The sequence below is a fragment of the Petaurus breviceps genome, unplaced genomic scaffold (genome assembly GCF_028583685.1).
Source record: "Petaurus breviceps papuanus isolate PSGF00001 unplaced genomic scaffold, PetGlider_PUasm1.0 173, whole genome shotgun sequence".
Classification (NCBI taxonomy): domain Eukaryota; kingdom Metazoa; phylum Chordata; class Mammalia; order Diprotodontia; family Petauridae; genus Petaurus; species Petaurus breviceps.
The window spans coordinates 14,082,626-14,096,090 of NW_027185759.1; the positions used below are offsets into that span (position 1 = coordinate 14,082,626).

At 41.8% G+C, this 13,465-nt stretch overlaps 1 protein-coding gene across 1 annotated transcript in view; it reads left to right on the forward strand.

The window, feature by feature from the left end:
- The window catches only part of ARHGEF26 (Rho guanine nucleotide exchange factor 26), a 137,217-nt gene that overhangs the window by 26,339 nt on the left and 97,413 nt on the right, over positions 1 to 13,465 (forward strand). The window contains exons 5-6 of the mRNA XM_069083427.1: positions 356 to 412; positions 4,344 to 4,504. Of these exons, the coding sequence (XP_068939528.1) occupies positions 356 to 412; positions 4,344 to 4,504 (218 nt within the window). The remainder of the gene's footprint in view (positions 1 to 355; positions 413 to 4,343; positions 4,505 to 13,465) is intronic.

Here is a 13,465-nt window from a genome sequence, read left to right on the forward strand (position 1 = left end):
AATGTATTAATAATGATGTAAACCTTGAATGGAATAGGCTATCAGTCTTCCTGCCATTTCAAATCAAGTCAACAAGAATGCATTAAGTGCACTTTTGGACATTTTTTGCAATAGCTCTCCACAGAGCTGGTTTGTTTTTTTATCAGATTTGTTGTTGGGCCCATTTTCTAGTGGGATCATATCTCCTCTCAACCCTCGGTTAAATAGGAGATACATGGAGGTCAGTGTTTTTCATGATTTCCTTTCATTCGTCACCGGCTGGAAGGGCTTGCAGGCATCCATCTCCATGAATAAAGATATTGTTACTCAAAGAATGGATGTACTGAATTTCATTTTTTTGCTATTTTCCTTTTAGGTGAAAAGGAATGGATTATCCCAGACTATTAGCCAGGAGGAAAGAAAAAGGCAAGAGGTATGTTTTTGACAAAGAGAAATTGTTTTGTGATAATAAATTGTGTGTATTTGTATAGCATATTTCTTATTTTTTAGTTTTGTTCCAGTTAGATAATATTCAACCATAGGCATCTTCAGCCATCTATCAGGTCACCATCACATCCGGAGATTTCCAAAACAAAATTAATTTGAATTGATTAAATAATGGTAGGATGTTGTAACTCATAAAGGTTAACAATTTTCTTTCTTTGAAAACCTTAAAATGCTATATAGACTTTAGCTATTAATATTTGTTTAGGGGCGGCCAGGTAGCACAGCGAGTAAGAGCACCAGCTCCAGTGTCCGGATGACCTGGGGATCGAGTCCAGGCTCAGGTACTTGGCGCCACACCCAGAGATGACTGGCCGTGTAACCTTGAGCAAGTTACTTAACCCTGATTGCTTAAAAAATATATATATATATATATATTTGTTTGTTTAATGAAACTTCTTGAAGATATCAAACCAATTACTTTTTTTCCAATTTATTTATTTTTCATTTTCAACATTCATTCCCACAAGATTTTGAGTGACAAATTTTCTGTCTTTCCCCTACCCCCCCCACCCCAAGATAGCAGGCCCACTGAATACCTCTTCCCCCAATCTGCTCTCTCATATATCCTCCCCCATACCCCACCCCAACTTTTTAGTAGGGCAAGACGGATTTCTATACCCCAGTGCCTGTATGTCTTATTTCCCAGTTGCTTGTAAAAAACATTTTTTTAACATATGTTTTTGAAACGTTGATTTCCAGATTCTTTCTCTTCTTCCCTTCTCACCCACCCCCACTGGGAAGACAAGCAATTAAATATAGGTTGTATATGTGTAATTATGCAAAACGTTTCCATAGTAGTTATATTGTGAAAGACAAACTATATTTCCCTCCATCATATCCTGCCCCCCCCACTTATTTATTCTATTTTCTACTTTGACCCTGACCCTTTTCAAAAGTATTTGCTTCTAACTACCCTCTCCCCCAATCTGCCCTCCCTTCTATCACCCCGTCTCTTATCCCCTTCCTCCCTACTTTCCTGTAGGGTAAGATACCCAATTGAGTGTGTATGTTATTCCCTTCCTAAGCCAAATTCAATGAGAATAAGATTGTCCCATTCCCTTTCACCTTCCTGCTCTTCCCCTGCATTGTAACAGTTTTCTCTTGCCTCTTTTATATGAGATAATTTACCCTATTCTATCTCTCCCTTTCTCCTTCTCCCAATATATTCCTCTCTCACCTCTTAATTTTATTTTTTAGATATCATTCCTTCATATTCAGCTGGTCCTATGCCCTCTGTCTATATATACAAAACCAATTACTTATTATTTCTTTCAATTACCAAAAGAAAATTTCAAAATTGTTGATATCACAGCAAAAGTTTTCAACAAGATGATTACTAATGCCTTATAACTGGAGTCTCGTTTAGGCATATACAGAATCTCATGTAGATATTTGCTTTTCTTTTAATAGATAAGAATTTAAACAGATTACATTCCATTGGTTTCTGCTGAATAATAATTTTCAGAATTTGACTATATAATTCAAAAAATAGACTTGGATCTTCTTAAATTCTGCTGTGCCCTAGTTTTCTCTCTTGTGAAGGCAGGATTTTCCTCCTTTTGCTCCTCACACAGTTAGCCTTCCTAGTAAGTTTTTGAGTCCTTTATCTTTCTTTTAACAGTTGGGGCGGATTCCATGGTATCTGAACTGTTAATCGATTGTCAAAATCTTCATTATTTGGTATTAATAGTATGTCATCATTTAGATGGCCAAGGTAGAGGGTTATTATGCAAGGAATGTTGCATTCAGAGACCAAAGAAGGGTGACTGCCAAGCCTGGCTCTGCCACTTCCTGGCTCTCTGATCTTAAACGTTCCCTCTCTGGGTTTCTCTGTAAAACAAAGGGGCAGAAGATACTGTTTCTAAGGTTCTCTCTTGCTGTAAAGCTACAATCCCGCACAATATTCATTTTGGAAATTTTGGTTGCAAAAGATTTTGGTTCTTGCCTTTTGGAAATCATCTGAAGGTGCTGTGCTTGAAGGCCAGTGCCCACCATCCACATTCAATAAGGTTTGGGGAAAAGAAGGACATTGTTTTTTTTTCCCCCAAGTTTAGATTTTCTGGATTTATTTTATGTTGGTAAAGTGTCCTTTTCCTTTATTGCTGTGAAGTGTTACTTCAGAGAGCAAGCGTTGGAGGTTAGGGCATTGCTTGCATAGGTGAGAGTATGTTGTCATGCTCCCAAAAAGTTATTTCATCCTTATGACAGATATTTCTTGAAGAACCTGTGTGTGCCTGTGTGTGCACACATGAACAAGCAGTCATGAAATGTATATTGAGTGCCTGCATGTGCTAGGTACTGCGCTAAGGACTGAAGATGCAAAGAAAGACAAAATACAGTCCCTGCCCTCAAGGAGCTTCTGATCTTGTGGGATCATGTGCTCTGACATGTACGCAGCACCCCTGAAAGTTGCTAGAAGAAGATACTCATTGTCTTCAGAAGAGAAATGAGAGTTTCTAATGGGATGAGTGGCATGAAGAACTCTTACTGCCCTCTTTGGAATGGGAGCTCTTTGAAGGCAGGAAATGTGTTCTGGCCAGCACCCCAAAGAACATTTAACACAAAGTGTGTGCTTAAGAAATGCTCACTGACTGACATCTCATGGAATGTGATGTGGATCTTTAAAAGATTTGGCTGCTGTAGAGGGTGACTAAGTTTATCATTGCTTGTGAAGAAACAGGTGCCCTGGTAGTCTAGGAGGAGGGAAGGTGTCTATCCATAGATGGGGATAATTCCCTTTGAATCCTGGAGTTACTGTGAAGAACACATTTTGGGTTCTGAAAGAATATGCTAGAAGACAGGGGATTTAGCCCTACATACAGCTTTTGAAATCATCTCAGCCATCCTCCTCATTGTACAGATTAGGAAACTGAGGCCCAGAGGATGGGAAGTGATTTGCTTCAAATCACCCAGGTGGTAATGAATCAGAGCTACATATTGTTAGGGGCGGCCAGGTGGCTCAGTGAGTAAGAGCACCAGCCCCAGAGTCGGGATGACCTGGGATCAAATCCGGGCTCTGATACTCAGCACCACACCCAGAAATAACTGGCCGTGTGACCTTGAGCAAGTTACTTAACCCCGATTGCTTTAAAAAAAAAAAAAGGCGGCCAGGTAGCACAGTGAGTAAGAGCACCAGCTCCAGTGTTGAGAAGACCTGGAGATTGAATCCCAGGCTCAGACACTTAGCACCCACCCAGAAACACCTGGCCGTGTAACTTTGAGCAAGTTACTCAACCCCAATTGCTTAGGGGTGGCCAGATGGCTCAGTGAGTAAGAGCACCAGCCCCAGAGTCGGGATGACTTGGGATCAAATCCGGGCTCAGATACTTAGCACCACACCCACAAATAACTGGCTGTGTGACCTTGAGCAAGTTACTTAACCCTGGTTGCTTGAAAAAAAAAAAAACTAGATATTGGAATCCAGCTCCTCTGACTCCAACTCTGCTTCTTTTCCACATACATTAAGCTGCCTTCATACTATCCCATCATGCTTCTTGGTGTCCTCCCAGTTGTCAAGGACACATCCTTAGAATCTATACACCTTGTTATGCTTCCCCCAAATCATTGCCATCACATCACATTCCCATATCAATCAACCAGTGAGTATTTGTTAAGCCTGTACTACATGCCAGATGCTGGGCTAGACACTGTAGGTACAAAGGCAAAGAATAAAACAATCCCCCCCCCCCCAGGGAGCTTACTTCCAGTTCCATTCTTCTGACCATGATTTTTGGTGATTTATTGGAAATCTTCATATTTATGCCATGTATAAGATGACACTAACTTTTTCCAAATTTTACGTGTATTGATGTTTCTATTATGCAAAAAGGTTAAAAACAAATCTTTCCTACTCCTAGGCTATGTTTGAAGTAATATCCTCTGAACACTCCTACTTGCTCAGCTTGGAGATCTTGATTCGGATGTTTAAAAATTCTAAAGAACTGAGCGAAACAATGACTAAAACTGAGAGCCACCATCTTTTCTCCAACATCGCTGACGTCTGTGAGGCCAGCAAAAAGTGAGTGTGGGACCCAGCAGGTGGTGTTGGGGCCACCCAAGAGGCTACTGTCCCCAGCACCTTGGTTTGTTATCTGCGTTATCTTGAAAAAAGAAAAATTAGTGATGATGAAATTGTCTGTTCAAAAGTTTTCCTGCCAACAGGATTGGTATGGAAAGCTCCTTAACATCATGAGAATACTTATCTGTTCTCTTACTGTGGCTGCATATGCTGATCGGTGCTTGTCTGGGTCATCACTGAAGGAAGAGAGGATAAGATATGGGAAGTGATTCTTTTCACTATACTTTTGCCAGTGTGTCAGGAAGTTCTGAAGCTATGTGGTGGGACAAGCTAGGATACAGCCTGCTCATGTGATTCCTGGGGGTATATGGCTGTTCACTTACAGTTCACTGCCTGCCTTCAGAATTCTACACCCTTCAGGGCAGCACCCAGGAAGATGATTCGATGAATCTACTTTTCCAACCCCTTCTTGTTATTTCTGCTGACCATCTACTTCCATTTCTGAGAATGTTGAAGGAGAGGGTAGAGCAGAGGTGTCAAAATACATGGCCTCTGAGTGGCATTGGCAACAATCCTGAGTACTCTCAAAACCAGATTACAATGTAATTAGTAAGTAGCTAACAAAATAAATAAGAACATAATAAAACGCAAATCACGTTAATATGTGTGTTTATAAGGGAGGGATCATTTTGGATGACTTAGTCCCTTCCCGACCATTTCTATTTCAGTTTGACACATCTGGAGTAGATGTCTTGGTGAGCAAATACATTTTGTCTTGTTTTGTTTTAAAGACAAGACTGGATTTTTATATAGCCATAGGGTAGTACGTGACATGCGATGTTAGATAGATACCCCTGTGATCATTTGTAGCATCTCCAGGGTAATGTGGCCTCAGAGTCTGAATTTTTCTGGCTCCAGTTTATCTTTCAAGGTTGGTTGCACTGTGTCCCCTCTCAGCCATTCTATGTTCCAGTCAAGCTGACCTCCTTAATGTTCTCTGTCCATGATACTCAATTTCCCACCTCTGAGCCTTTCTCCATTCCTAGAATGCTTGCTTTCTCATCTACTCTTCTTAGAACTCCTCACGGTATCAGTTCCATGGGTGGCTCAGCTGGTAAGCATCTCTCCACCTCCATCGAGAGGACTTCCTAATTTCCCTCAGTAGTTTGTTACCCCTCTTCAATCACCTATTTTTTGTCCCTTGCTTGTGAACACATCACATCTCCCCCAGTCAAAGATAAGCTTCTTGAGGAAAGGGACTGGTCTATTTTTTCTTTGCATTCCCAGGGTCTAGGACAGGGTTTGGCACAGGGTGAAAACTTAATAAAGCCTTTCTGGTTAAATGTTTCTTCAAGAATCAGAGGATGAGAGATGTGAGGGATCATGCTGAGCTTGGAGATTCCAAGCCATTCATCTAGAAAAGGAGAGTGTTTGTGGGGAGGGACCTTCTGACCATTGATAATTCTCACACCCATGTTATCATATAAAACTTTATAACAGACCCACCTACAGTGATAACTGGTCAACAGTCCTCTGATTGTTAACATCAGTGAAGGATTTCCCAGAGAGATCTGTGTTTGCTGAAGGCATTTGCCAGGGTCGTGGAAAATTACCTGTGTAAAGTCCAGACAAAAGGAGGATTTCCTTTGAACAGTGAGGTTTTGTTTCTATTTGCCAATGGCATTGCCCTAATTTCATTAAGTTCCAAAATTCTACCAATGCAATCCACTGTAATACCAACCATCACCTAAAGCTTTCCCTCTTCCAAACTTCCCTGTTTCTGTCCAAGGCACAATCATCCTTCCAGGGCCCCAGGTTTGTAACCCTGACTCCTCCCTCTCTCTCAGCCCATCTATCCCATCAGCTGCCAAATCATACCATTCGTACCTCTACAACGTGACTTAAATCTGAGCCCTTATCTCTACTCACACAACTCCCAATTTAGTTCATTCTTCCTTCACCTATTAGCTAGATTATTGCGGCAGCCTCCTCATTGATCTTCCTGTGAGTAATACCACTCCACTCTCAGGAGACGGTGGTAAGGAAGAAGCAGAGGAGAACACTCCAGTTGCGAGCGGACAGGCTGTCAAACAGTGTGAAGCTCAGAGTCACTGGGAAGAGTAGGTGGGGGGGAGTGAGGTATAAGAAACCTGGAAAATTAAGCGTGTCAGGAAGAGCCAGCTCCGGAAGAGCTCTTGGAGATTATTGGGAGCCCCTGGACTCCATTGGATAGCAGCTCAGTGACACGATTCGATCTGTGCTTTGGGAAGATAACTTTCATAATGAGTGGAAAACCATCCACTTGATTCATAAATTCTAGTGGCTCCCTGTTTCCTCTAGAATAAACCTAGAGGATTTCCTTCTCTTGGCCCTTCCCAACCCAGCTCCAACTTACCTTTCCCTACTTTTCATACATTGCCTCCCTTCAGTCTAGCCATATTGGCTGTTCCTCACCAATGACGCCACATTTCCAGTCCCCATGACTTTGCCCAGGCTGTCTTCCATGTTTGGGGTGTACTCCATGTTCACACCTACCTTTTAGAATCCCTAATTTCCTTCCAGGTCTTGCTCACCCTTTCTTGATCTGTCCAAATTTAGCTCTTAGTTCCTCACCAAAATTAATTACATGGTATGTTATTTTATTATGTATAATATATTATTAGGCTTTACTATAATATATATCATGTGTAATTTTACTATGTATAATATATATTTTATTTTATTATGTATAATATATATTCCTTATATATTTCTATATGTATATGTCTCCTGCCAAAGGATGTAAGCTACTTGAGGTGGGGCCTGTTTGATTTTTGTCTTCGAATCTCTAACACATCATACTTGTGCTTAGTTATAGGAATTTAGTAAATGCTTTGGAATGATAGATTTGATGCTAGCACCTTCCCCCCCCCCCATTCCCTATTTGATCTGGTCCTAAATCAATACAAAGACAAAAGACATTCTACTCAAATCAATAAATATTTATTAAACTTACCTGATGTGCTGGATACTGAACTATGTCTTGAAAGCAAAGCAAGACCAAAACAGCCATTTCCCTCAGGGTTCTTCCATTCTGCTGGCAAGGTCATGGGCACCTACAGAGAAATATGGTTCATGGCTGAACACTAGGAGACAAAGAGCTCCAGGGATGTTTGGGGAAGGAAAGAATCCTCCTGGCTGGGGAGGAAGGAGCTGAGCCTTGGAGAAAGGTGGACTGGTGGCAAGTGCATTTTAAGCTTGGGGTGTGTGTGGGGGGGGAAGGGTTGGGGGTGGAACAACTTGTGAGAATTCAAGAAGGCAGGAAAGAACAGGTTTGTAAATGGAACATAGACTTATTGAAGGGTAGTAATGTTACCTGAGGATGCAGAAGGAGGTCAGAGCCAGGTTTGGGAAGTCCTTGAATGATAGTTTAAGGAGTCTGTTTTATCCAGAGGCAATACAGATGTTGCTGGATTTTGAATAAGAGGATGAGAGCAGATCTGTGCCTTAGGGAGGTGATTTTTTCCCTCCTTGAGAGTCGGATTGAAGAGAGGACAGACCAGCGCTGCCTTTCGGGAGGCTATTACAGTGGTGCTAGGGAGACATGGTGAGGGTTTGAACGAGGCAGTGACTGCGAGAGATGCGAGGGATGTGCCATGGTCCCAGACTCTAGATCCAAAGAGTACTCCATGGCATTTCTATAACTGGATATCGTGATGAGATGGCTTTCTCTTCCTGCTCAGCATTTTGCATATCTGCCGCTTCCTAATCATTGCCAGAATCACCAGGTCCTGTGAGCTCTTTCCAACCCCCCTGTCTGTCATCTTTTCCCTGGGCCTGATTTTCCTCCCTTTCACACCATTACCAACCCTAGGCAACTCTCCATATCTTCCTTCTCCTTCTTTTGCATCCTCTCCTGGAAGAGTCAAGTACACTCAGGGTGTACCCTCGAAATCTGCTCAGCAGAGTTGGCTTCGGCTCTGAATGGTTGGGTTGACTCCAATCTCTGGGTTTTTAGTGGTTTACAGTCACCTTGCCTTTAGAACTCAGTCTTTCCTCTTATCTGGGGGCTCATTCTGGGGGCTCTCCTTTTACCCACTTCCTTCTGCTTCGCCCATGCTCAGAACCTCCTTTGCATTTCCCCCATTGTAAAAGTCCAGTTCTGCTCCATATTTTGTTCCTCTGCTTGGTTCCACAGATCTCCCAGAACCACAGTGCTCTGGCAAAGCTGTCCGCTTAGCTACTTTCAGACAGGTTCTTCTGTTTCCCCAGGGGTACTTGTTACAAGGGGGACCTTGTAACCACCCTGCTGATGAAGCCTAAGAACAGCTAGGCCTTTCCATCTGCCCTACAGCTGAACCCTCCTATGCGTATTAAGGCAGCTGGTGGTATAATGGATAGGATAGAGTTATAGGCCTGGTGTCAGAAAGACTAGAGTTCAAATCTAGCCTGAGACACTTATTATCTATGTGACCCTGACCAAGTCACTTAACCTGTCTGCCTCAGTTTCCTCAACAATAAAATAAAGATAATAATAGCATTTACCTACCAGGGTTGTTATGAAGATCAAGTGAGAAAATAGTTGTAAAACACTTAACATATAGGAGGAAGCTAGGTGGCACAGTGAATAGAGCACCGGCCCCAGAGTCAGGAGTACCTGAGTTCAAATTCAGCCTCAGACACAATACTAACTGTGTGACCTTGGGTAAGTCACTTAACCCCAATTGCCCTGCCTTCCCCCCTCCAAAAAGGAAAAAAAAACCCACTTAACACAGTGCCTGGCACATAGTAGCTATTTAATGAATTCTTGCTTTCCTTGCTGTGAAGTTAGAACAAGATAACATTTGTAAAACCCTCTGCAAAACTTAAAGTTTTCTATAAAGGCTAACTATTATTATTGTAGCAGGCATACCACAAGTTTTCCATAAGTGTTTGTTGACTTGAAGCTTTACAAAAACATAATGAAAAGTTGTATACTCATGTTCCCCTAAGAAAATGGTTCAATTTAATTTAATATGTATCCTAGCCTACCACAAATAGTGAAACACTTCAATTCTCTTTTGGCTGAACCTTCATAATTCCACAATACATATATATTATGCTTTCATCTTCTTATATAACATGGAAGTTTTTGTGGGAAATTCCTTGAAGGCGAGACCACCCCCCTCCTGCCCAAACAGATTTTCATGAGCCCGCCCTATAAATGTGCAGTCATTTTTTTTCTTCTTCTCAGTGAATGCCTGTTAATGTATGTGAAGGTCAGAAGGCTGGAGGTAGTGGGCCCAGAAGGCTCTTCAGTGTGATGCTCTCATGTTGAGTATTTCAATCAACAAGCGCTAATTACGAAATTGCTCCAGGCCAGGGACTGTGTTAAGCACAGGGGGGATACAAAAGCAGTCCCTGTCCTCAGAGAACTTCTATTCAAATGGATGGGACACCATATACACAAATTGATTCATGCATGCCAAATATAGCTCTTCTAGAAGATGGCATTTAAGCTTAACAGGAGCCAGGAAATCTAAGACATGCAAGTGAGAAAACAGCATCTTCTGGCCATGAGTGGTGGGGACAGCCTATGGCTCCGAGATGGAAAATGGTGCACTGGGTGTGGGGAACAGCCAGGGAAGCTTGGTGGCTGGACCTTAGAATGCATAGAAGAAAGTGATGCCTCACACAGGAAAGAAGGAAAGGGACAAATTTGGAAGCATTTTAAATGCCGATCGAAGATAACCACAGGCAATAGGGAGCCAGTGTAGTTTGTTGAGCAGATGTGTGATATGACAATCTTCAGAAAACATGACTTTGTCACCTTTGTGGTTGTGGTGCTCAGTGACGTATAATAATCATACATGTCAATTCCTAAGGTCTTGCCCAAAAATCTCCCCCATAAGAGTAAATGATAATGTTAAGACTTAAAAAGCAAATAATCATTGTAGTGGTGGAAAGTGCTGCTGGACTTAGGACGAGGAAATAAACCCAGGAGACACCGTTGTGCGGTGGGTGTTGTGCTAACGCTGTTGACAGTTCACATCTCACATCTCAAGCTTATGCCCTGTGTCCCCTTTGGCGAATCAGTCAGCATCCCAGAGCTTTGGTTTCTTTACCTTTAAAATGAGAGAGCTGCATTGCACAGCCTCTAAGAGTCTTCCATGCTCTCAGATCTATGACTTCATGAAGTCATAATACCTGGTGTTTGCTAGCAAATCCACTGGACTTGAAATATTCTGCTTCCCCTTTGTCTCTCGCTGTGCCACTCCCTAAAATGAGGGCTTTGGACTCCGTGACTTCAAGTCCCTTTCAGGGCTACATGTATGATTTCAGTAAGTCTTAATAAGGTCGACATTTGCTAGCAAATGATATTGGACAAGTGACGGAGGTTTCTGGGTCTCGGTTACTAAACTGTAAAATGAGGGGGTTAGACTCTGCCTCTGTGGGCATTTCCAGATCTCAGTATGTGCTCTAAGGATACCAGGGTATAGGTGGTTTTTGTATCTTATCAGATGCCCTTCCTCCTTCCATAATAGAGTATACCATTAAGAGCCCAGAGGAGAGCATTGTTTCCAAGCAGAGCAGGGCCCCAATTCCCAATCCAGTATTCATTCTGCCCTACTACACTCACTGCTGTTAGCCTTTAATAAATCAGGCTCATAATAAAGAGGGAATCTTTAAAGAAAACCATTTTACAGAGCACAAAAATTGGCTGCTTCATCTGGGAAGCAATTTGAGTCTCAAACTACGCACGTCTTCTCTTTTTGCTGGGTAGAAAAAAGTGTCCATCACTAAAGCATGCTTTTGTGTCCCAAGGAGTTGAACGGGCGCCCACCATATAATGAGCAGCTAATGCCAACTCCCCTCCCTCCTGCTTTATGGAGCAGAGCAGACTATACTAATGGTAAACATGCTATGGTCTGTTTATACAGCATCCCCCTTTCCAGATGAGCAGATCTTGTTACAATTAAAATCTTATGGCATTAATTGTTTTTTAAAGGAAAAGTGTCTATTTGGAAAATCACTTCACTTCTTAAAGGCAGTTACAGAATGAGGAATGGATATTTCTTCTTAAATAACATCACCGTTATAATAGTGAAAGTTTTGTTAATGTACCTGCAGCTGTTGACTTGTCAAACTAAGCACTAGTATAATAATCGAAAGATTTAAAATACCAGCATTTTTACTGTACTCTTTATGAGAAATTTTTTAAATTACCTTTAGAAAAACCCCACAACCCACTATTTTTTTTTTCATATTTGTTTTTCCACTCAGCTTGGCAAGAGACGACCAAAGTCTCAGAAAGACAGGACATGTTGAACTTTGGGGCAGACTTGATTGTTCAGGCCCGTGTTTCCAGTTAGCATATTTACTTTCGCTTACACAATATATACAGGATATAGTGTTCCATCTTCATTAGAATTTTTGGTCAGTAAGCTAGGAACATTTTTTCTCTCTAATAGAGGATAGTTTTATTTTTTCTGATGGCTAAATACTTCTACCTGAAGCAGCAGTTCTCTGAAAATGTGGTTCAGGAACCCATGGGAGTGTCCAAGACTTTTTCAGGAGGAATGGAAGGCCAAAATTGTTTTCAAAATAGTATTAAGATTCTTTAACTTCTAATACAATGAACATCAATAGATGTAACCCATATGCATTAATGGTCTTGGGGTCCTCAATAATTTTTAAGAGTATAAAGCTATCCTGAGATCTCTGATCTAGTGGTATTGACACTTAGGAACTATTTGGACTTCTTCATATATTTAGTGGTTTGTCTTGTAGTGAAATATCGAAGCTGAATAATGGCCACATAATGAGAAGAAGAGACTTATGGGAAAAGACTGTACTGTTGGGCAAGATTGAGGCAGAAGGCAAAGGGAATGATAGAGGATGAGATGGATAGATAGTGTCATGGAAACAATGAACATGAGCTTGGACAGGCCTGTCTGTCTCTGTCTGTTTCTATATCTCTGACTTAACCTCTGTGTGTGTGACTTTGTCTCTCCATGTGTCTCTGTCTCTTCCTTTGCCTCTATCTCTCTGTCTTTCTCTCTGTCTCTCCCTGGTTTCTACCAAGTCCCAACTCGAGTCTTTCCTTTTGTAGGAGACCTTTTCTAATCCATCCAGCTCCTAGTGCCTTCCCTCCCAACCACTCTATATGTGTCTTGCGTGCACCTCTGATGCTCTCTCTTTCTCTCTCAGCAGCAGAGCAATCTTGTATACAGCTGGAGCCTTTAGCCCACAGAGTCTGGGTTATGATGCAGTGGGAATATCAGACCAATTGACTGTGTGAGGTGCTCACTGGAGATAATTCTTCAACAATTCTCTAGCCAGCACATCAGTTCTGCTTTCTCCTCTATTCAGTTTTGTTGAATTAGAATGACTTTTTTTTTGGGGGGGGGGTGGATTCTTCCCATTTTTCTTCTGCATAGTACCCTTCTACTTAACCTAGATTACTCCTTCTGCAATTCTGTTTCAGATAAATTGAAAGCACCTGAAGACCTTGGTGATCTCTTTAAATTGTATGAGTAAAAATATGAGAACTGTCCCCAAAGCTAACCCCATTTTTATTCCAGGTTGCCTTGACATCTGACCATGGTATCCATGGACTTGTTGAGTGATGACTTGCATGTCTTAGTAGACATCATGCCCATATTTCCTAGATGTGTCATTTCATTGGCTTTTTCTTCCTTGCAGTAGTTCTTCCACAACAGCTACTGTGCCCTAATATATAGTCCTCACTAATTTCTGTGGCTAAAAATAAGTCATCACTTGGTGACCGTCTTTCTGATAATGAGCCTCTTTGAACCTAGCCAAGCTGACTCTCAGACAACAGAGTTTTTTCCCCATGGTTGACACTGTCCTTGAAATCATGACCACCTAGCATGATGTCCTAACACGTGTGCTGTGCCAGTGTAGCTTTGGAGTATGCACCATCTTCATGCCATGGAGAGGCATCACAGGAGGATCTCAAGATGGAAGCTGTCATCCCCA